The sequence below is a fragment of the Embiotoca jacksoni genome, unplaced genomic scaffold (assembly GCF_022577435.1).
Source record: "Embiotoca jacksoni isolate LCO1_2020_lvr unplaced genomic scaffold, fEmbJac1.0.p SCAF_13, whole genome shotgun sequence".
NCBI lineage: Eukaryota > Metazoa > Chordata > Actinopteri > Embiotocidae > Embiotoca > Embiotoca jacksoni.
In genome coordinates this window covers 13,257,356-13,280,892 of record NW_027185263.1, presented here as the reverse complement: position 1 = coordinate 13,280,892, position 23,537 = coordinate 13,257,356, and the positions used below count along the sequence as shown (strand labels likewise).

The 23,537-nt window shown below is 38.9% G+C and overlaps 2 protein-coding genes across 5 annotated transcripts; both read left to right on the top strand.

Annotated features, from left to right (window-relative positions):
- Positions 1-1,198: 1,198 nt before the first annotated feature.
- On the top strand, positions 1,199-2,829 carry epd (ependymin). The gene is made up of 6 exons (XM_069146710.1): positions 1,199-1,338; positions 1,531-1,562; positions 1,687-1,824; positions 1,912-2,098; positions 2,203-2,284; positions 2,379-2,829. Exons 1-6 carry the CDS (start codon positions 1,263-1,265, stop codon positions 2,503-2,505), a joined length of 642 nt encoding a protein of 213 aa, XP_069002811.1. The 5' UTR covers positions 1,199-1,262; the 3' UTR covers positions 2,506-2,829.
- A 1,473-nt stretch (positions 2,830-4,302) lies between these two features.
- On the top strand, positions 4,303-23,373 carry LOC138196556 (cohesin subunit SA-2-like). 4 transcript variants are annotated; one of them, XM_069146708.1, is made up of 34 exons: positions 4,303-4,514; positions 8,236-8,362; positions 8,510-8,585; positions 8,873-9,028; positions 9,286-9,382; positions 9,485-9,561; positions 9,789-9,993; positions 10,110-10,261; positions 11,749-11,822; positions 12,077-12,200; positions 13,131-13,229; positions 13,409-13,488; positions 13,720-13,827; positions 14,393-14,501; positions 14,730-14,847; positions 15,000-15,103; positions 15,194-15,286; positions 15,392-15,481; positions 15,579-15,782; positions 15,893-15,963; positions 16,131-16,218; positions 16,809-16,889; positions 17,654-17,746; positions 17,843-18,017; positions 18,116-18,255; positions 18,342-18,443; positions 18,612-18,760; positions 18,858-18,986; positions 19,079-19,287; positions 19,709-19,949; positions 20,074-20,184; positions 20,303-20,429; positions 20,535-20,612; positions 21,200-23,373. In XM_069146708.1, exons 2-34 carry the CDS (start codon positions 8,319-8,321, stop codon positions 21,221-21,223), a joined length of 3,828 nt encoding a protein of 1,275 aa, XP_069002809.1. In that variant the 5' UTR covers positions 4,303-4,514; positions 8,236-8,318; the 3' UTR covers positions 21,224-23,373. The 4 variants fall into 4 exon arrangements, with proteins under 4 accessions (XP_069002809.1, XP_069002808.1, XP_069002807.1 ...); XM_069146707.1 differs by lacking the exon at positions 4,303-4,514 and adding an exon at positions 4,526-4,976 and having other exon boundaries at positions 19,712-19,949; XM_069146706.1 differs by lacking the exon at positions 4,303-4,514 and adding an exon at positions 4,526-4,976.
- The last annotated feature ends 164 nt before the right edge of the window (positions 23,374-23,537 follow it).

Here is a 23,537-nt window from a genome sequence, read left to right as displayed (position 1 = left end):
GGATGTTTGTCTTTATCTTTATCTATTGTATTTCTGAATAGCAAAGCTTACAGTATATCAAAGTCAAAACATGATTCTTGTTCACTTTTCAGAAGGCCTGTTCAACACAAAAACTTAATCTTGGGTTGCTTTAAGATTCACTTTCTTATGAAAATATTGTACTCTTTAAATGTTCTTTATTGTAATAAGTTATTGAGATATAAAATATATTATCCAGTTAAGGCAAATATCAGAGGGCTTATCAATTTGAAACATTATTAAAGCTGACATTTAGATAGATTCAAACATGGATCAAACAGAAGAGCAGAAGTGACATAACTCTCCTCCATAAAACTGAGGCCCAATCCAGTCTACTGTCATCTGTGTAGTGACTCCTGGTCAGGATCATTTGAATCTGATTTTTTTTTCTGTGATTAACTGTCTCTGGATGGCTATAGATATTAGAAAATATAATACTTTCGTAGCGTTTAAGTCGTTGCAATAGTACATATAAAGAGGTTTAATGCCGATTGTATTTTAAGTGCAAATCATGCAGGAAGGTTTTAGATGACTGATGGGTAATTCTATTATTTTTGACCCCACTGCAGCCATTTATTGATAATTAGATTCCAGGAATTGACAAATTCTGACAGAGAAAATACCATTAAATTAAATATGTTGATTGTGATGCAATGTTCATACGTTTCAATTGTTTCCGGATTTTTCGTCAATGGCAGATGCACTGTGTTCCCCTGGTTTACCAGATACTATGACTCAGGAGGAAGTTCCCTTAAATGTCTGATATATGCTGCATCAATATCTGACTGATCTCACCCCCGAGCCCAAAACGTAGCTATAAGTCCACATAGCTCGTAATCAGGTCATCATTGTAAGAGAAAAAAAAAAGAAGCTATTATCAGTTACATTGTCAATTTTTTTTCCAGAGATAGCTCTATTTCCTAAAACATGACCCTTGATTTTCCTCCATGTTCACACAAACATCTGAGGACAGCTGCACAATCACAAAAGAAAAGATGGCCTTAAAAAAATAATAATTTTGATTTATGTCACCACCAGCTGGGACAGGGGCTGACATGTTTAGACAGCTTGAGGGTTGAAGTCCACGGGGTTAACATCCTGGGACTTTTTACATAAGAATTGTTGTCTGTGCCAGCCTCTCATCCTATAAAAGCAGCCGAGTTCACTGCAGAGCTAGATGCACCTATGTTTGGTTTTTTTTGCCATCTCTAACATTATTGTTTGACTCCCTCTCGACCAGGAAAATGTATGCAGCCATCACGCTTTTCGTCTTCATGTGCTTGACTGCCACCATCAGTGCAGATCACCATCACCCTTGTCGTAAGAATTTCCGTCACTGTTATTCCTTTTCGGTGTTTGACTTTGAGTTGTCCATTTGTCAGGTATCGTTCAGGATTGCGACATTTCATTTTTGGAGTCAGTACAGTCAACAATTAGCTTAAAATGCATCTAATGTTTAAAATGTATTCAGCATTATATGAGGCCTCTCTAACTGACACTGTTATCTTTCAGATTCACCCAACATGACAGGAGTCATGAGTGTGGTGAGTATTTTTTATTCTTTTAAATTTGTCATTTAAGATCAGTTCTTCTTCTGATCCTTTTGTAGCATTTTAAAACCCAACATTAAACCCTTTCTCTTTTTCTCTCTGACTGAAAAAAACTCAGTTGTCCCTAAAGGGTGAAGTGAAAGCAGTTGGTGCATTCACTTATGACTCAATGGGCAAGAAATTACGTTTCAAATCAAACGAGAGCCACCCCATGAACACTTCCCATGGTTTGGATGTGCTGATGTTTTTTGAAGAGGTAAGTGATGTCATACTTACAAAAAATTTAAAAAAAGTCATTTGAAGCTCCTCTGCGCATTGACGTGAATCTGTCTTCATCCGACAGGGGAAATTCTACGAGATTGACACCAAAAACAAGACCTGTGAGAAAAAAACATTGCACTGCCCGATGCACCCTCTGGATATCCCTGATGACGCCAAGTTTTGGTCCACGATAAACTCTGGGAGTGCATCCATTGAAGGGGAGGGATTAAAACTCAACGTCTGGGGAGGCTCAATGCCGGACAAAAAAGGTCAGAGATGCTTTAAAAAAAAAAACACACACAAGAAAATGTGTCTATTTGTGACAAAGGTGTATAATAGTGGTTACATTTATTATAAATGTTATATTTTTCAGGCCACTACTCCATGTCTGTAACCATGGGATGTTTGCCTGTGAGCACCTTCTACTTCACCGAGTCCAACTCATTCCTTTTCACGTTAGTGATTTTGTTTTTTGTCAATGCTTTTCACACACACTTTTGATAGTATCACAGGCTATAATGTGTCTCCGTGTGATTTCTTTTCTCACAGCATCATGGAAGTGGAAACCGAGATCAAGGATCCTGAGCTCCTCGTGCTGCCGTCCTATTGTGTGGGACAGCCTGTGGAGGAGACACCTGAAGGGACCGTAAACAGCTTCCTCAATGAGTTCATGTAGATGAGGCCTCGCCAGAAGCGAATCAAACCCCTATCCGAGCACGGCCCTCCAGAGCTTTAGACTTTTCTCTCCTTTTCAATGTGTGAGTTTCTTCATGTGACACTGCACTGCATCACATCTGTTTCCATCACATCTGCCACTACCCTGTGAAGATAAGGCTTCCAATGGTTCATACTGTATACATACATTTTCATTTAAAGGGAAAAGACACGACACGAATGATAGATTTAGTCATAATTACTAACAGTTGATGGCTTTTCAAGTTGGTACCGCTTACAAAACCTGTAAGATATGATTAATGGAACAATAAAATGTCAAAGCTGATGAAGGTGTGAAGTGTTTCATTTTGGACGGAGTTTGTGGACGTTTTGGAGAAGGAGGTTTTGCAGAAAACCACCTTAGATTTACCCACTAAAGGAGGCCCAGGGCCAACAACCTGTCAGTTAAGCCTAAAGCTGATAATCCAGTCCTTTTACAGTATGTAGATTTTGTGTACTCATCTTATAAAATGTAAACAGCACCCAACACTACGTTTGGCCCAATACAGTAATACAGTACTCCTATGCTGGAAAACAGCACAGTGCAGTACCAGCTAAACAGTTTTTAAGAACTGAGGGAGTCCTTCAAAGCCTGACATCAGTGTTATAATCAGTATCATCTTTATTTAAATCAGTATATTTTAATTAGTAGCAACTAATATACAACTACATATATGGAAATCAGTTTGGGATGTGTTGTATAATCACTGCAGCATCAGATCTGGCATTATAGCATGCGAACACTTCCAGTAGGAAGAGCTCAGCAACCAAAATGCGCCAATAAAAAGCAAAAAAATAAAAAAATAATTTTGTGATCACTTTATGTGGAGATATACTGGTACTAACAGTAATAGTAAAACCTTTTATTATATACTGTTGATTGTGGTGTAACGTGAACTCCACGTAATTAATTCTGCTGCTTACGAATAAATACCATCAATTGTGTATCTACTGTGTGTCTACTCCCATGTAGTGGAGGAAAGAATATAGATATAGATATATCATTTTTCATCCAATAAGAAGCAGCTTTGAGGCCAAAGGGTGTCCAAAAAGTGACAAAATAATAAAACAGAACATTTTAAATGAGCTTTCATTAATCTGTTTGGTTTACTCAATGGTTTCACTTAGCATGCAGTGAACTGCTAATCTGTGTAGTTTCAGTAGCAGCTCCCAAGTAATTACTAAAGCCATTTGTCCATCCTAATCAAACAAGCATTTAGAAATGCATTACTAAACCAGCCACGTCTTTAAGATGTTAGTTGGTCTATTTTATATGATCATATTAGGTCTAATTACAATCGTAATTATTTTAAGTAACTTTTGTTTCTTAGTTTTTGTTGTGATCATTTATTCACCAATATTTCATAGAAGTACAGAGCGGATAAAACATGAAGGGAACTTTGTTTTAGCGTTAATCCAGATGAAAACTTCAACATGACTGATTCGCCTCAGTCATGAAAGGCTGATCATGTGGAAATGTATAAAGAGAATTCGTATGGGACAACCTGAAGTTATAGCTCTCCGTGTGGTTCTTCATCACCTGTTTATTGTACAGTAAATTGAAGTGACCCCCCCCCACCCCCACACACACACAATGAACCAATACCCTTAGGATCTAAAAAGCTGCCTTAACATGCTGGTGACTGTCAGTCATGCTGTGACCACAGCAGAGCCCTCAGTGGACAGACAGGGTATACCTCCTCTGACCTGCAGTTCACGGTGCCGCCGACAGGTGGTGTGTGTGTGCGCTGCATGCACAACAACGAAAATACACACTGTACTTTGCTATATTAGCCACATAAGAGCTCCTTAACGTCAGCGAGCAAATAAACTATTATTTTTTTTGAGATTTGGAAAATGACAGTTTGTGCAGGGAATTGACGAAAGCACCCCCCCTCCCCCCCTCGTGTGTGTGTAAAGTCCGCAACGTTTGGATTATTTGGTTTCGGTCCGCCTTTGAATTAAAACGAGGTAAGTTTTTTTTTAAAATGGCGGATAGCTAACGTTAACCTCCTGGGAGTTTTGTCATTGATGCTGCTTTACTTGGTCACCTGTTAAGACACCACGACGTTAGTGTCACCGGGAGCCGACTGCGCAAGAAACACGGCTTATATTCGGCGGAATATCTTTAAAAAAAAAAATCAACCCGTGTTGACCAGCTGCAGCCGAAGCGTCCAGGCGGTGCTAACCTAAAGCTAGCGGGCCTAAAGCTAACGAAGCCAGCAACCGGTGTGACGCTGAAAATGTGTCGGAAGTACTGAAGTGAATCAAGTAAATCCTGACGTCCACAAGCTCGGGACGAACACATCTTCATCTGTCCTGAAGAGAGGCTTTAAAAGAGGCTGAACTCGATGTTAGCGGTAATATCTGGGCGGCTCGGCCGTCGTCGTGAAGAGATGAGGAACCAGCAGCCTCCCAAACATCTGTCCGGAGGTCGGAAGTAAAAACACCTGCAGCTGTTGTTGTTGTTGTTGTGATCGACTTCTTTTAGTTTACAAGAAACTAAATCACGATTTACTGCCACGGATACTTGTGGAAATGTGACGTTTACTTGTCCGAGAGAGGAACTCGCGTTTTTTTTTTTTTTTTTTTTTTTTTTTTTTTTAATGGAGGCGCTCAAACTCCCGGTTAGTTCCCATGTATGGTCCTCGGAGTCCGTCTGTCACAACAACAACAACAACAACAACAACCATGTCGTGTTTGACGGTGCATTTTCAAGTCCGTGATTGCCACCGACGGTGTGCGTCTGTTTTCCCCACGTCTACGCAGGTTCTTCTTTTTCTTTGAAAACATTTGTTGTGAAGTTTAGGTTACTGATTAAAAAAAAAAAAAAAAAGTCATGAAGCACGGACATCCGCAAACTTCAAGTTAATCGTTTAATTGAATGACATAAGTTTTTCCAAAGTCCTGATTATATCAGGTTCACATCAACGTCTCATCGTGACATTAGGAATAAGTTATTCTATTATAAATAAACTTTGAACATTCTTGTGTATTTCCCATTTACTGGTGTCATAATTAAACTATTATTCAACCATACAAATGCCTCATAGATAGTAAGTGTACTATTTATTCATGGTGGGCCCAGGAAATAATGTCTACAGCTGGTTTGTGTCATTGGGCTCTGCTCAGCTGTACATTTCCTGTTGGTTCTTCAGGAACCTTTCTGCTCTGTCACACAGCCACATGGCAAACAGCCAGTTTTGCCTTTTGAAAACCACCTCCCCGTTTTGCCCTGCACAATTTGTGTTCAACTTTGGGTCAATACAGTTGGGAAGGCTTAAGACATATAACCTCCCTGTTGAGTGTGGCAGCCACCGAGTTCAACGCTGACACAATATCACCCTTCTGATATTCCCCATTCTTTATGTGGAATTTACTCTTTTAATGGAAGAAAAAAAAAGGTGTGATTTTTACTTTATGAGTTTTCGCCACCCATTTGACAATCCTCCCACAGTGCTCTCCCAGTCCTCCTAATAGAAAAATGTGCTTCATTAATATTTGCAGTGCCACTGTACAGAATCTGTACTACTACTACTACTTCATTTTAGGCTCCTGCCACTTCCTCCTTCCTCCAACACTTACTCGTGTAAGAGTTGTCACTTGTGATCAATGCCAAACAACTCCAAAATGATTGCTTAATTTCTCTGAGCAGCAAGCAGTAAACCACCTGTCTGATTAACAGTGATATGAAAAATATGATTTTTATATCATACAAAAGCATGACAATTCTCATCTATGTGATGCATTAACCAGCTAATCATTGGTATTTTTTACAGTGAATGACAAACTGTTATTCAGCTGTCAAAAGGGACGTTAATCATCATATAATGTTCATCAACTAACTGTTTGAACTACTTCAGCATTAGGCAGTAGTATACCATGAAAAGCTAAAATTGTGTGATTCACTGCATGACCAAAATGGTCTCATGATTTCACGTTTATTTCAAAGCAGTTTGTGTGTTCTCGGTCTGCAAAACTGTAAAATGGTGAGTGGAAGTGAGTCAGCCAGCGCCTGAGGAAAGCCCCTCAGTAAGCTTGGTTGTTGAGGATGGCTCAGAAGAAATATGTGCAAAAAAGAAGTGTGTTTCTGATTATCATCTTCAATTACTAACAGTTGATATTAATCAAATAATTGTTTTCTCTACAGTTACAGAAAATAGAAAAAAAAAAGAAAAAAAATCTAATTTTCTATGACCCCAGGATCACATCTTCATTATTTAAAACAGGAAAAACCGACTAATCTTCACATTTGATAAGCTGGAACCAATAAATGTGCAGCATTTTTGTTTGATAATTGACAAACAAACACAAACTGTTCACAGACATCAAAATTGCCTCATAAATTTCCTGTCTATATGCATTTCACACAGCTGACAGCTTTGTAATAGCAGGAAAAGCACAGGCGTCACTGAGAACAGTAACAACAGCTGTTTCTGTATTCAAATGTGTCTAGTGAGCCAAGGCAGTGTGACGGAGCCAGCATGCACAATACCAGGAAACAACGAATTCAGCCATCCTGAATTTTATTATTTGCACTTCAGTTATTTGTTTTAGCTTTGCAAATGATTTTTATTAACTCTGAAATGCACACGTAATGTCTGTTTGGCTTAAAGAATAATCATACATTTAGAAATACTGAAACAGTTAAGCTGGCAGCAATCTGACGATGCTAACAAGTTTATTTTACAGTTGATGAGCAATTTCCCAAGTTTGTACGGAGAGGAATCAGTCACTTTAATCTGCAATGTTTCCCGAGCAGCCAGACTGCTGATGTGCAACAACTGGGACCCACCTCCTAGTTGTTTGTAGATTGTTCAGCGATTTCTTGTGTTCACACATATAGCTGTGCTTTGCACCGCTACGTTGTTAGTGTTGAGGTTACATTGGATGACTCATAAAAAAAAACACATTCTTTTTGTTTTCGGTCATAACATTAGTTGTTTAGGTCATTATCGTCATGGCATATTGACAGGTTTCATGTCACAGAGATGTTTGATTGGGATACCAGGCTGGTCCATCTCAATTTACGCCTTCTATTAATAAATGATCTGTATCTGGCTACGTTTTTTTTTAGATAATGATATCCAGTCCATGGGGGGGTTTGCATTTACACCTGCTAAATATATTGTTACCACAATTGTGTCCGCAGTTTAGTTTGGTGGGTTTAGCTGACCTGCCAACAAACATAGCGCATCCTAGGGAAGCAATGCTGGCTGTCGGGCTCTTTTTTTTTTTTCTACTGCTGAGCAAACATTTTTATGACTACCTGTTGCTTGTCAGGTGTACTTGAGTTAGTAAGAAGAGGCAGATTTCTTTTCTTCAGAGGTTTCCCTGTATGGACTGCATTTACACCTGTGTGAGATCTGATCAAACCGCTGATCTGACTGCTTTATGATCTCAATGTGTTCTGGATGCATTCACACCATGAATGAACATGTGTTTTCCCTCATCTAGATAAGTTAAGCGGATGTAGATCGCCAGCTGAAAAGTGAAAATAGTGTGTTGGGGCCTGGTGTGCTCTTTTTGACTTGAGAAACATGTTCTCTTTGTCTCCTTCCTGCACAGGGAGGATTCAACATGAGCCCTTACAAGATTGCTATTGAATGTACTGTGGTAGTTCTTGAGAAATTGCGGTCAGTGCAGTCATTCATCAATAAACGTGCCTGATTTGTTTGATCTGATTTTTCAGGTGTTGCTGAAGAGATACGTCCTTACTTGGAGTCGGGAGCAGTAGAAGCACCTCCTCCAGCAGATCCAGAAAATGTTAAAGAAATGATAGCAGCGCAGGATTTGCACACTGAGTTTCAGTTTCCTCAGTAAGCAGAAATTTATTATAGAATTAAACACAACTTTGAATGTTTCCTTCATGTTTGTATTTATGCACACTCATGGCATCCCTGTGACACAGTTGTTAAGTTTGACTGCTGTTTTGTGGTTGTAATGACTTTCTTTGTTGTGCACAGAGAGGCAGAATCTCTGTCTTCAGATACTGACCTTGAGGATCCTGATGGCAAAAATGCAAAGACTGGAAAGGGAATGGTAAGTTGTCCCTTGCACCTTACACGGCATGCTTTCCCATTACATCGCATGGCTAACACACAGGAAAAACAGTGTGATGTGGTGCAGAAGCTGTGTTTGATTAGAACAGTAAGTTAATGCTGCATCACTATCTGTGATGCGGTTTAGTTCCACACTGTGACAGATTTTCAATTTCCAGTAACCCGATAAGGTTCTCAGTTTAGACACATTTAATACGCGCACACTGTGCTCCATGTTAAAACACAATAACACTTTAATCTTCCATTGAACATCTTTCTCCCCAACAGGCAGCCAGGAAAGGGAAGAAGGCGCTCGGAGACAAGGCCAAAGGTGGGGGAGCAGGGAGGGGGGCTGATCTCGGCTGGGTGAATGGCCATCATCAGAACGGGATGGAGAATATGACCCTGTTTGAGGTGGTTAAAATGGGGAAGAGTGCCACACAGGTGTGTACCCAGGAGTGTGGTGGAGTATGTTTTGATTTGTGCTTTCTTCTCATGTTTCATGTTCATAGTTCTGAGAAGATTTAGACCTGTGTGGTATCTGTGGGTCACATGTTTTTAGACATGGAGTGATGAACTCATGATGAGCAGTGGTTTTATGACAGCATGATCATCTCTACCATGTGTTGTTTTTAGATTTGAGAGTTTAAGGTATGAAAATATTATGTTGTAAAATGTTGCGGCTGTGTTTTATTTTCTAGTCTGTTGTGGATGACTGGATCGAGGCGTACAAACATGACAGGGACATGGCTCTCCTGGACTTAATCAACTTCTTCATTCAGTGCTCCGGCTGTAGAGGTAAGCTATCTGACATGATGTGTGCAAATAGGTCGCAGGCTGGATGCCTGCAAGCAAATTAATATGCTGAATTTTGCCGCAATTTTGTGATTCTTCACATAGGTGCTGTGAGTGGAGAGATGTTCAGACAAATGCAGAACTCTGAAATCATCCGGAAGATGACAGAGGAGTTTGATGAGGTGATGCAGGCTATTTTTTAATTATTATTATTATTATTATTATTATTATTAATTTACATAAACCATTTCAAAATAATGGAAGAATCTAATTATACATCTATGTAGTTACCAGATACCAGCATGAGAGATGCTTTTTAATCAGACAAACGTAAAGGGAAAGTAACAGTATGACCCATATTTAATACTCCTAGACTGAATTGGCTTATCTCTCTGCTATCTTCAAACAGGACAGCGGTGACTATCCATTAACTCTCTCAGGTCCACAGTGGAAGAAATTCAGGATAAGCTTCTGTGACTTCATTGCGGTTCTGGTGCGACAGTGCCAGTACAGCATCATTTACGACGAGTACATGATGGACACGATCATCTCACTGCTCACTGGCCTGTCTGACTCACAGGTCAGGGCATTTAGACACACAAGCACACTAGCAGGTCAGTTTTAATGTGTACTCTGGTATTGTGCATTTCTTCTCCTTGTCTCCATGCAGTCACTGTCTGGAAGCTGTTGTTCCTGCAGGCATGTATTTAAACTTTGTATTCTTTGGCAGCCATGAAGTTGATGACTGCCTTGGTGAACGTGGCTCTGAACCTGAGCATCAATATGGACAACACCCAGAGACAGTATGAGGCAGAGAGGAACAAGGTCATAGCAAAAAGGGCCAATGACAGGTTGGAGCTCCTGTTACAGAAGCGTAAAGAGGTGAGTGTTTTATAATACATTTTGTATACTTGCTTATTATTCTTTCTCTAAATTGATTAATCTTTATATGTATTTAAATGCACTATGCATTATCTTGGTGGATGCCAAACAGATCTAAATATTAACTGGACCTCATGCAAGAATCTCACCAAAAAACAGATTTGGCATGTTTAAGAGATTAAGGAGGATTTGTGGCCTTTGTAAATTTTTACATACGATGCCCAAATGAACTGAAATAAAACATAAGACAGTATTTTTTTACCATATCATTACCATGGCCTTCTTATTTGTGTATTTCAGCACATTCACAGATTAGTAACTGTTGTGAGAAAAGTCTCCCACTCTGACAGCTGCCTCTGGGTCTTTATGCAGTCAGTGTAACATCACCTCCTGCAGGCTAGAATATTTTCTCAGTGGCTGTCACTTCCCCTTGAATGCCCGCCATATTAGTCACGGACCACTTTGTTGTAGAAAGACACGATTAGCATTCTCTTTTCATTTCTAGCAGTGCATCGCTGCTCTGGTGGCGCAGTGTTAGCATCTGTACCGTTACTATTTTGTAATTGTTTCGGGTCCTCCAATACAACTATAATGACACTGGTAGCTTTGGTTTCACTCGACTCTTTGGTTACATTTTTGTGAAGGAGAGCGTTTCCATAAATGGAGCAGAACATGCTGCTTTAAATGGACACTTGAGAAGTGTCAATTATACTAATGATTAAATCTGACAAGGCACCTCATGAAGAGGTGCACACCTCAGGCTGAAATTAGTGAAGTTTTCCAGGTTATGAGGCTTCGGTGAGCCTGACTCAGAACATTTGTGTGAACAAGCTGTTTAGAAAAAAGTAGAAGAGGTTTAAGAGAAAAACACAAAACTGTTCTTGCATGAGGCCCATCATCTGTGTACAAGCCAAGATAAGGCTGGTCATTTTCTATATTTTTCCTAATGTCAGCATAACGCATGAAAAGCCCCAAATCAACCAATAATTAATGCTACATTGCCTGTGGAGCAGTACTCTATTTTTGTCCAAAACTATTAAAATCATCATAATGAACATAGACTCATAGATACATTTTATTTTGAACCATTCCAACACAAATCTTCTGTCTCTGTCAGTGCTCACTAGTACACCAAATGCATATCAATCCATTTGTTTTGTTTTAGGAAACTACTTTATATATATATCATATTGTATAGTATTTATGGTCCATTTTATTTTTTAAAGATGAACTTCTTCAGAAGGAACTACTGGTCATGGGGCTCATCGACACATGGTTGACTGAAATTTTTTTTGAAGATTTGCTGACACTAAGAAAAGTACAGAATAAGGCCAGTTGTCCCCTTTAGCGTTGCCAGTAGGGCTTTCCCTTAAAAAAAACTCTTCAAAGTCGCACTTGCAGTTTGAGTGGGAAAGAATATGGGAATGTTGTTTTGGCTGTTTCTTTGCAAATACTTTAAAAAGTGTCTCTTTGTGTTTATTTTTCAGCTACAAGAAAATCAAGATGAAATTGAAAACATGATGAACGCCATTTTCAAAGGAGTGTTTGTTCACAGATATCGGTATGTGAATCCTTCATTGACCTCCACACTGTTCAGTGTGTTGACTGTAGGATTTCACTGAGGGGCCTGTAATCTACACTGGAGTCTTAGCAAGAAGCAGAGACCGTTCAGTGTTCATTTATGGCATTTTGGCACCCCCTAGTGTAAAACTAATGTCAACACCAATGTGAGTCCATAGGATTTTCGTTTGAACAGTTTTGTTTACACATGTATTTTAGGATCATGAATTGAATCAGTTCTCTCGTGTTTGCCAGTGATGCCATCGCTGAAATCCGAGCTATTTGTATTGAGGAGATCGGAGTGTGGATGAAGCTGTACAGTGACGCCTTCCTCAATGACAGTTACTTGAAGTATGTTGGCTGGACGATGCATGACAAGGTGAGCAAACAGAAAAAAATGTGTGTTGTGTATGAAGAAATTAAAATCTGACTTTGATGGGTTTCTGAGAGCCCCTTATAATTAGAGGAGTTGTCATTAGATTCAGGATAGGTATGATATACAAACATAAGCCTCGATTAATTTGATATATATTTATATTTTACTACCTCTGTTTTATTTTGTCAGTTGTTCTTTTTTAACCTTTGCTACTGTAGCACAACAATTTCCCCTCGCGGGATCAATAAAGTATATTTATCTATCTATACAAAACGCAGTAAACAGAAAAAAAAAAACTTAACCCAGGTGTATTTGGTGAGAGTGTTTCAACGTACTTAGCAGGTAGGTTTCTTCAAGCATCATGTGGACTCATATTGTCTCACTGGTTTTTGTCGGGTTCCTACTATCTGCTGCAGAACTCCTTGTTCTTCTAGTCTCCTAAGATAGTTGATATAAGACTATGTTTGGGGTCATAGCGGCCATGCCGCTGAAATTGGGACCAACCAAAAGCATCCCTGATGGGTATTAAATGAAAAATACTTCTCAGCATTTTGGAGACCAAAATTCAGACAGAATCCCAGCTCCATTAGCAGAAATGCAGTCCTACACTTGCAAGAATGATCACCTTGTGTCTTGCTACTGTGCTCACTCTTGCCATGGTGTAATATTTTTAGATAAAACTGTGACTTCTTTGCAACCTCATCTTTTTAGTATGGCTGTCCCTCACCCAGTTTTACTCCGCTTACATAGCTATTCCAGTTCACTGCATACAAATATCTCACTTGAATATTTCACTCTATAGATAGGATTTTTTTCTGACATGAACATACGAATGCAGAAGATATAAAACAACTGATTAAGACATCGCCTTAACAAGTTTTGAGTTCTGGCATTTAAATGCAGTAAATGTTTTATGTAATTTCACTGTGACAGCAAGGTGAGGTGCGGCTGAAGTGCCTGACTGCCCTGCAAAGCTTGTACTACACCAGAGAGCTCAGCGTTCGGCTGGAGCTCTTCACAAGTCGCTTTAAGGTAAGCCAGCAGTGGCATCACTTATTTACCAATTACACACTTCTTTTTTATCATTACGCAGTTGTGAATGCACAGGATTTTCACTTGTTCCCTTTTTACATGCAGATTATTATTATACATTACTCCCACAACTGATGTTATGAAGATCATATGTGAAACACATTCGCTCTCTCTGACAGGACCGCATCGTTTCTATGACCCTTGATAAGGAATATGATGTTGCAGTGCAAGCTATTAAACTTCTGACACTTGTCTTACAGTGAGTAACCTCCATTCCTCTTGAACACATTATGCATTTAAAACGTTTTACGAAGCCATATCATGTGATTCTTAAAAGTCTCATAATGTATAAATTCAGATTTTAGAAAATCATTGAGAAATTTATTTAACAAACTATTAGTAATAAGCCTAATTCTGACTTCTCTTTTATCAGTGACGAAGTCATTAAACTGGCCTGTATCACAAAGACTTTATGCATTTCATTCAACAGGAGTAGCGATGAGGTTCTGACAGCAGAGGACTGTGAGAGTGTTTACCATCTGGTTTACTCAGCACATCGACCCATCGCTGTTTCAGCAGGAGAATTTCTGTTCAAGAAGTAAGTGTTTCATTACAGGTTTAAAATTTCAGTTCAATTTAAACAGACTTTGATTTACACGAGTCTGGTTGGGGTTGAGTTCCAACCAGTCCAATCCAAGCAGTCCAACATTTATGGGAAGTTCAAAGAGAATGTAAGAATTAAAGTAATATTTCACCTCTACTGACTTGACTACGCTCACACTCTGTAGGCTTTAAAGCTAGACCTGAAATGTTTTTAGCTTTGTGGCGAATAGCAGCTGAAGTCAGTCCTGAGCTCACAACAGTTACATTAGAGTGCAGCAGTGACTCTTGAAAAATTAAAGTAATATGTTTGCGTAAGATATTAAACAAATTAGATGAATTAAAGTAGATACAGGTGATAATATGCATATAGTGGGTGTTATGTATATACATATTGTACCTGTACTTATGTAATGGAGACTAATGAGGCAGTCCTCAGAAATCAAAAAAATCTTGTAATGTGTGACACCCCATGTATGTCCCACCTTGTAGCTCTCCCAAACATTTTTTCCACCTGTGTTCACTGCTTATTTTTTACAACATCTTTTATGTGCTAATTAAAGGCTCTTCAGCCATCGAGGTCCAGAGGAGGAGGGATTACCCAGGAGGGGCAGGCAGAGCCTCAACGGCAGTCTTATCAAGACCACTGTCTTCTTCTTCTTGGAGAGTGAGGTGACCAGGCCTTTGTATTAATCCTATGCTTATTTTGAAGTTATTTAATCTTTCATTTAATGTTAAATTTATTTTGTTTTTATGATTATTTTTAGATGTGGCTGACAGTGAATAAACATTTGCTTACAATTTATATAATCAAATTATTTTCATACTAGCTGAGAAATCTGCCTTGTTTCACCAGACGTCTGTTTTATTCAGATGCATTTCATGTTTAATGTCTTCCAGCTCCATGAACACGGAGCCTACTTGGTGGATAGCTTGTGGGAATGTGGGTCAGAGCTGCTCAAAGACTGGGAGACTATGATCAGCTTGTTGCTGGATGAGCCTATGCCAGGAGAGGAGGGTAAGGGACCACTGTCTCTGACAGTTGCTGGCTGAGAAGTGTTGGGAAAAGCAATCTCTTTGCAAAGATGTCATTTTATTTGTCCTACTTTTTGTCTCTGATTTGTACTTCATTGTCGTGCCATCACCATTAACTTTCTCTGTGGTTTGCAGCTCTCACTGACCGTCAGGAGACAGCTTTAGTGGAGATCATGCTCTGTGCCATTCGACAGGCGTGTGAATGCCAACCTCCTATAGGGAGAGGCACAGGGAAGAAGGTGAGTGTCAGGTTGTCATAGAGAGGGTTAACTTTGTTTCTTGAATGATGTCCTGTTGTTAATGTAGTTGAGGTTTTGTGCATGAAAAAGGTCCTGACTGCAAAGGACAAGAAAACACAGCTGGATGATCGGACGCGGGTCACAGAGATGTTTGCTGTTGCGTTGCCTCTTTTACTGGCAAAGGTGAATACTTGTTTTTATCCCTGCAACCTTCTCACAGTTGATTTGCATAATTTGACATGTTTGATTCCTAACCTTTCAATCCAACCCTCTCTTGTCTTGTCATAGTACTGTGTTGATATTGATAAGGTGACCAATTTTCTACTAATACCAAAGTACTTTGATCTCGACATCTACACAACTGGCCGGTTAGAAAAGGTTAGTCACGTTTTTAAACTTTTTTTTATACAAAGTTACATTTAAACTTTACATTATATGCAGTACCAGTGGAACAATACTATGTGTTTTCATTTAGCATTTGGATGCTTTGATGCGACAAATCTGGGAGGTGGTGGATAAGCACACAGACACTGAGGTCCTGGAGGCCTGCTCCACCACCTACCACCACCTCTGCAACGAGGAGTTCAGCATCTTCAACCGCGTGGACATCGCCCGCTCCCAGCTTATCGACGAGCTCGTAGACAAGCTCAATCGACTCCTGGAGGACTTCCTGCAAGAGGTGGGTGCTGTAAGATGTTTCTCTGTGTGCACTGTGTTAAAGCATGTTTACAGGTGATGAGGCAAGAGCGACTGTCCGGATTTCAAAGGTTTGATCTCTTTGTTTGTCAGGGTGAAGAACCAGATGAGGATGACGCCTACCAGGTTCTATCTACACTAAAGAAGATCAGCGCTTTCCACAAGTAAAGCAATTCACAAGTTTGTACATATGACTGACAGATAAATATTTAGTCAGTTTGAGTTATATTGACCTGGCATTTAAGTTATACATTTCAGTTTCAATAATGGCCTTTTAATGAATGCATATTTGCATATTATAATTTTCATTTGATCTTTTCTCTGCTTAAAGTGCACACGACCTCTTAAAGTGGGATCTCTTCACAAGCAACTACAGGCTTCTCAACACAGGTCTGCAGAATGGGGATATGCCTGAACAGGTATTATAGTCACAACAGTGGAATCTTCTCTGAATTTGTCAGTAACATCCCCAAAAATCTTAACTAACACTGTAGTAAAGTGGTGTGTTTGCGTTCACATTCAGTGAAGCGAGCGGGAAGTTATCCAGGTTGCAGGATTTAATTGTGAAATATAACTGGAAAAATCTTAACTGTGTTTGTGGATACCTGGTTTTTAATCATTTTATTAATCATTTTTTTACAAGAATTGTCTTGACACGACAAAAATCGCAAACAGAAAGTAACAAAGCAGAAAGGAGAGATAATAACATGAAGCAACACTTTCTTGCACTTACAAAAAAATCTTATTTGAAGCCTGAAATAATCGCTGAGCATTTGACTCTTTGTAAAATTCAGACCTATTTGTGTTATAAGGATGACTTGTGGTCTGTTTGTCTCTCCACACACATAAAACTCAGGAAGCGTCATCTTCTGTCATTCCTACAGTTACAATAAGCAAGACAAACTTTCCAAATAAAGTCGGACCTGTAAACATACTTAGGTCCATGCTGAGACACTGACTGTGTTGAATACTGTGGCTCATCTGATCTGCTTGATCTTCTTCCCTTCAGATTGTGATTCATGCGATGCAGTGCACACATTACATCATCCTGTGGCATCTGGTGAAGGTTTCAGATGGCACTTCATTAAAGGTACTGATCATAAACCATATTGAGATGTTTTTTCCCCATTACTGGGACCACTCAACCATTGTTTTTTTTAGAGAAGCAGAGAACAGCTATGCTACAGTTATTTTTTTTTATAGTGCTGTTATATTGAGATCAGCAGTTAATTATTTAGTCATCTTGAGAAAACAAGCTTTTCTATCAAGATAACCAACCTGTTATAACAAGAAAACAAAAGGTAATTTCCTCTGCCATGCCAGCAGAGATGGCCTCTTGACAACTGCAGCAACTGGTTTAAAGTCAAAATGTCAGATTAAGGAGCATCCATTACTGATAAACGCATCAGACTGTTCTTCAGTTGAGGTTGAGCACAGGCAGAAATTGTTTTGTCTTTTTGTTTGAGATAACATTCAAATCAGTGCTTGACATGTATGGAGAAGACTAATAACATTACTCAAAACATTTATTTTGAAGGCTGAAATCAAGTGTGAACAAGAAAGTTTTCTCGAGAAAACAACTAATTTCTTATTTCCCATGTACTCCTCACAAAAGCTCTTGAGAAATCTGCCTTTTGTTTTCTTGATATTATGAAATAATTAGTTAATGATCTCGATATAATAGCATTAAAGAAAAATAGTTGTAAGCATGACAGTTCTTGGCTTCTGTAGATTTTCCGACATTTACAGATGTCTCAATACCTGAATGATGCAAACTGTCAACTATTTTAATTTGAGAGGATTGTACTTTCTTTACTTAAAGATCTGTCTAACTGAAAAAAATTTTTCTTTTAGGGTGACATGGTGACTTTAAGAAAGCAAATGAGAGCTTTCTGCTTAATGTGTCAGCGTTACATAAACACCATCAACACAGCAGTCAAAGAGCAGGTGGGATCATGATGATTCCGATTTTTCTTTTATTAATACGTTGTCTTTCTTCACTATTTTCATAAAGGATGAAGTTTTGTGTGTTTTTCCCACCAGGCCTTCACCATACTGTGTGATCTGCTACTGATCTTCAGTCACCAAATTATGTCTTCAGGCCGAGAACAGCTGGAGTCTCTGGTCTATATGCCAGATTCCTCTTTGCAGGCAGAGCTGCTCAACTTCATCCTGGATCAAGTTTTCATCGATCAGGATGACGACAACAACAGCACAGGTTAGAGTCAGTGGCACAGTGTTGTGTTAACCCACCGCACTTCAGTTTAAAGGTGGAAGCCAGGGACTCATGATTCATTACTTTTTTGTGTTTTTCAGATGGACAGCAAGATGATGAAGCAAATAAAATAGAGGCTTTGCACAAACGAAGAAACCTTCTCGCTGCCTATTGTAAATTAATCGTTTACAATGTTGTGGAAATGGACACAGGGGCAGATATATTTAAACAGTACATGAGGGTAGGTTTAATTTCTTTTAGTATTTATAAAGAATTGCTCTGGTCCTGATCTTTTTATTTAACAGAATTTCTTCTCTTTCTCCTCAGTATTACAATGATTATGGAGATATCATCAAGGAAACGATGAGTAAAACAAGACAAATCGACAAAACACAATGTGCACAGACGCTCGTATTGAGTCTCCAAAGGGTAAGATTCTTGTCTCTCTAATCTGTGAAAAGACAACATAAATGCATTTTAATCTATGAGGGACCCTATAAGAAAAGATTGATCAAATTGTACCTTTATGCTGCATAATCAGATACAAATATAGGAGGCTACAGCTTACAACTCAAATATGTTTGTTTTCTTTTGCAGTTATTCAATGAGATGCTGTCTGAACTTGGCTTTAATTTTGACCGCTCATCATCAGCCTTCTGTGGCATAAAAGAGCTCGCCCGACGCTTCTCATTGACTTTTGGTTTGGATCAGATGAAGACCAGGGAAGCGATTGCCATGTTGCATAAGTAAGTAATTGTCCTGAACGTTTTTACATCTTCGGATGCAACTCAGCTCCTAATGAGCAAACCTTTCTAATTTTTATTTCCCATGTTTTTCTCTCAGGAATGGAATTGAGTTTGCTTTTAAAGAGCCCAGTCCCCAAGGAGAAGGGAGTCCACCACTTAATCTAGCATTTTTGGATATCCTCAGCGAGTTCTCGAGCAAACTAATCCGACAAGACAAGAGGACAGTGTAAGTTTGAGGCACAATGTGGAGTGCAAGCATGGACCTGATGAGGAACTCCGAAAAGGCTCTAACACTGACTGTTGTTCTGACTCCTACAGTCACACGTACTTGGAGCGGTTCATGACCTTTCAGATGGCCCTACAGAGAGAGGACTGCTGGCTGCCCCTCATCTCGTACAGGAACTCGCTGCAGGCTGGAGGGGACGATGACACCATGTCTGTCATCAGTGGGATCAGCAGCCGAGGGTCCAGCGTCAGGAGTAAGAAGTCCAAACCAGCCACTGCTAGCAAAAGAAAACTGCCTGAAGGTGAGCAATTCTCACATCATACTTGTGTAGACCAGGATTTACTTTGTGGTCATATTTTAAGTGACAAACTGATAATTGCACACCATGAATGATGAGGCCGTTTGTTTGATGTATTTTTGTGCCCTCTCGCCTTGATTCAAACAAGTTAAATCTGCTGAAGATGTGTTAGCAGTTGGCACATACACAGTCACAAATTTTGAAGTGTCTGGGTTTTTTCCATTTAAATAATTACACATACGCACTTCATCAGTGTTTCAGTCACTAGATGACGTGCAGTAGATTCTCCAGGGAACCTCCTCTACAAACTCCCTTGGGTTAATCATCCCGTCACATTAATAATAAATCACACAGCGCACACGTTGTTCTGGGCACTGCATGCATTCAGTAAAATTCAGAGAGCATAATGAATTATTTCCTCGAGCAGAGGAGAACAGCTGCAGCAGTAGTGATTCGGTCTGGATGAACCGTGAACAGAATGCGCAGACGCCGGTGATGATACACTCGCCCCACCTCACCTCCACCGTGCTGAGGGATCCAAAGAAGATGAGGCCAGAGGACAGCTACACAGCCACATTCACCATGCCAGCAGAGCAGCATCCGCATCAGCCAGTGCCTCCACAGCAACAGCCAAACCACCAACACCCGGCAGCCATGGATTACAAGTACAAAAGCATTTCTACATTACCTTACCTTGTTTTAATATCTGCATATGTAGCCATTGTTTACATTATATAGTGATACTTATGTTAAACTACAGGCATTGTGAAGTGGTTTTCTGTCCCATAGTACCCAGGTTACTTGGATGCTGACACAGAGGCAACAAGCTGAAGCCCGTCAGCAGCAGGAGCGGGTTAGCATGCACTATGCCAAGATGAGGAACCACATGCAGCAAGCAATGTAAGATGGCACTTGTCTTTAGACTACATTGATATCATTTATTGACAGAACATTCAGCCATTAGACAGCAGGCGAAAAATCCCAATCTACTGACAAATTCGTTTTGTGCGCTCCACAGTCGTCGAGGCTCTGGACTCATGGAGGATGATGAGGAGCCAATAGTGGAGGATGTGATGATGTCATCAGATGACCGCTTGGAGGACATCAATGAGGGCATGGATTTTGACACAATGGACATTGATTTGGTAATTTAAGAGGTGTTAATCTAAATTGTGTGTAAATAGCCTTTATGTCTTACATTTTTATTTCAGTTTGTAGTGCATTCGTCTGACTGAAATGTTACTTTTCAGCCGGCATCAAAGAATCGCAGAGAAAGAACCGAACTGAAGCCGGACTACTTTGATCCATCTTCCATCATGGATGATTCGGTAAGGATAGTCCACTTCTTATAATACCTTTTTCTTGTTTCCTTCTTTATATATAGATTGTCATATGCTGTACATTGTATATGTTACATGTGTACAGAGGCTGTGGTCGACCATGATGGCTCATAATTTTTCAGTTTTCAGTTTTTAATGATCTAGACTATCTTAACAATAATTAGGAATGCGTGTTGTCCATACAGTCAGATATCATGTTGCATGAATACTCCACTAAAGGTCAATCTGTTGAGTATCACTTACTTCCTGTGGGCTTGAAAGGTGGCTCTGAAATGTCAGTAGCCTTCTCCATCTTGAAGGACAGCAGCGATTTACAGCTTTTACATTTGATTCCCAGCCCACCCTTTTTGGAAAAAAAAAAAGTATCAGCATGTCCATAATATCACCCAAATACTTTCCACACACTTGCAAACACACAAAACTTAAGTACATGTTGTACTGTAAAAGCAGTTTGTTTTTTACAAAATATAAATCATAGTTGATACTGACTCAGATTGCTCCATGTCCAAACAATAAATCGTTTTTTTCATATTTATAAGATTATTAATTTCTTACTGTTTTTTGTATTTCTTTAGGTTCTCAATGTTTCAATGTTTTAATATGAATTGAAAAAGGACAATGTGTCATCAAAATCCCTGGAAGATGAAAGGACTGTTCTCTGTGAAAATCAGAATGGAGTGAAATGGACTACTACAATGGCGTGTAAGACACCAATGTTTGCCTCTTCATCACTTTGTTAAAACTTAGAGGGAGAGCTTGAGCTTGAATTTGAATTTTATTCTGATATTTTTACACGCCGGGCTTTTGTCACACCGCGAGAGAAGTGTGTTTGTGTTTTTTTTTTTGGTTGTTCAGTTGCCCTCAAACCAACTTGGTGTGAGCTTCCACAGAGCTGGATCTGTTGCAGTCGACACGTGAAGCTGTCTGGGCCGATAAAAGTGCCAGTTACAGACATTGCGTGGCAGTTGCATGGTGGTGGAACAATAACAGGCCGAAATTCAAAATGAATAATACATACTGTACCTTTAAACTTTTTTCATTCAACAGACAAAACATATGTCTGATGTAAATACATAGTGGCCAATAGACAGGAGGGGTGAACACAGTTTCACAAACATCAGAGGACAGATTATATATGCTACCTTTGTGATGCCTGTAGTGACCAGTTGTCAAACACTATAGTTACACTGCACTTTGTCACAGAGGTGTTAATGCAACTCAATGGTAACTTTACAGCCATACTTCTAGAAATGATACCAGACTCAAATCAGCGCCTCTCTGATGCACTCTAAACAGACATTGGACATCAGCAGGTGTTATAAAGGAAGGATATGTTACATGGCTTCTACATTAAGTTGTAAACTGATCTAATCTATAGATTCTGGCATGGCATGTAGCCATATATCGGAACATGTACACAGTAAAGTATAATGTGAACCAGCGTGTCATACTGTTTAAAGGCCCTGCCACAAATTATATACAGCATTCTCAGATTTCTTTGTGATGGTATTTTTTAGAAATATGTGTTCTGCTTTTATACCTTATAGATGACTTTGATTTATAGATATTTTGTAATGACAATCAAATGTAAATGAATGGTTTCTAATCATGTTATTTCATGTAGATACTGAAATAATCCTTTTTAATGAAAATCATATGTTACTATAGATACGGCCATCTGTTTGTATTTTCTTTTCATCTTTCTATAACGAACATAAAAGTAATGCATTGCTCTAATGAAGTAATTTGACAAATTGATGGCTGCATCTAAAGTTATTTTTTAATATCCGGAGCATTCATAATGTCATGTATAAAATCTTGACTCAACCTTAAACATGTACTCTCTCCTATATCTTATTTAGTATGAGTATTATTTCCCACTCTGTACTTATCTAATAATATATAATAACACAGACATGCCATGAATGCAATTTTTATTAGAAAGGATTTGGAAAATGGTTTGAAAAGATGTTTGTTGTTTGTTTTTTCCAGTTGCAGGTTTGCAGAAGATTTTTTTTTTTTTTTTTCCCCAAAAAGCCAATTTCTTTGGTTTACCACTGTTGCATATATAAGAGTTAGAGAAATATTGAGAGTTACAAAGTTTCAGAATACTTTAGTCAACTATGATAGTATGATAATTGTATATTATACAATTACAAATGTGTAATATTTTGGTGAATTGGTGCTCATTTTATATTTGCAGTTTCTTTTGTGTGAAATTTTAGGGAACGGTTCAAGAAAAATAATCTAAGACTTTAACCTACTAATTTGCAAGTATACATGGAGTACATTGTTTTGTTTGTTTTTCAGTGCATTGTTGAGATATTTTTTTCCTCTGTGTATTGGCCTGGTTGGCAGATTCTTAGTTTTATGGAAGTGTGCATTCAATTTTGTAGCTAGAGACAAATCCCTAATTCCCTCAGAATGTCACTGTAAACTGCAGAAACAGATCCCGTGGTCTTAAACATTACCACGTACAGTACATACTAACTATTCATGTTAGGCAAATGAGAGAAATACATCTTAGCTTTGCCTATACATTTACATTGATCATTTCATATGGGATCTTTTCTGTTTTGCATTGAACTGCTGAAAATGTGCATATATCTGTACGTTTATACATATTTAAATATTTGCATATATTAAATTTGTGTTTTTATTCTATTTACAAAGTGCCCATTGCATCCTTTAATATTTGTATTTACGTCTGGAGATGTAACATGAACAGAATAAATCCTCTACAACTGTGTGATGATTTTAATAAGATGGCTGTCGATACACACTTAGAAATTAGATGATTGAAAAAAAAATGTACACCGTCCTCTTTTCAGTTTAGACTTAAAATGTTCAATGTTTTAATATAGTATTTTCTGCGTTCCCCGAGCTGGTGCAGCGGGTCTGGCCATCAGTTTG

What these genes read in the sequence shown, in the direction of transcription:
- LOC138196556 (XM_069146706.1), top strand. Translation starts at nt 4,895, where the DNA reads ATGTTAGCGGTAATATCTGGGCGGCTCGGCCGTCGTCGTGAAGAGATG. An exon ending in TGACAGAGGAGTTTGATGAG is followed by an intron (nt 9,562 to 9,788) that starts GTGATGCAGGCT and finishes ATCTTCAAACAG; the next exon opens with GACAGCGGTGACTATCCATT. An exon ending in CGACAAGACAAGAGGACAGT is followed by an intron (nt 18,987 to 19,078) that starts GTAAGTTTGAGG and finishes TGACTCCTACAG; the next exon opens with TCACACGTACTTGGAGCGGT.
- epd (XM_069146710.1), top strand. Translation starts at nt 1,263, where the DNA reads ATGTATGCAGCCATCACGCTTTTCGTCTTCATGTGCTTGACTGCCACC. An exon ending in TGCTGATGTTTTTTGAAGAG is followed by an intron (nt 1,825 to 1,911) that starts GTAAGTGATGTC and finishes TTCATCCGACAG; the next exon opens with GGGAAATTCTACGAGATTGA. An exon ending in TCCAACTCATTCCTTTTCAC is followed by an intron (nt 2,285 to 2,378) that starts GTTAGTGATTTT and finishes CTTTTCTCACAG; the next exon opens with CATCATGGAAGTGGAAACCG.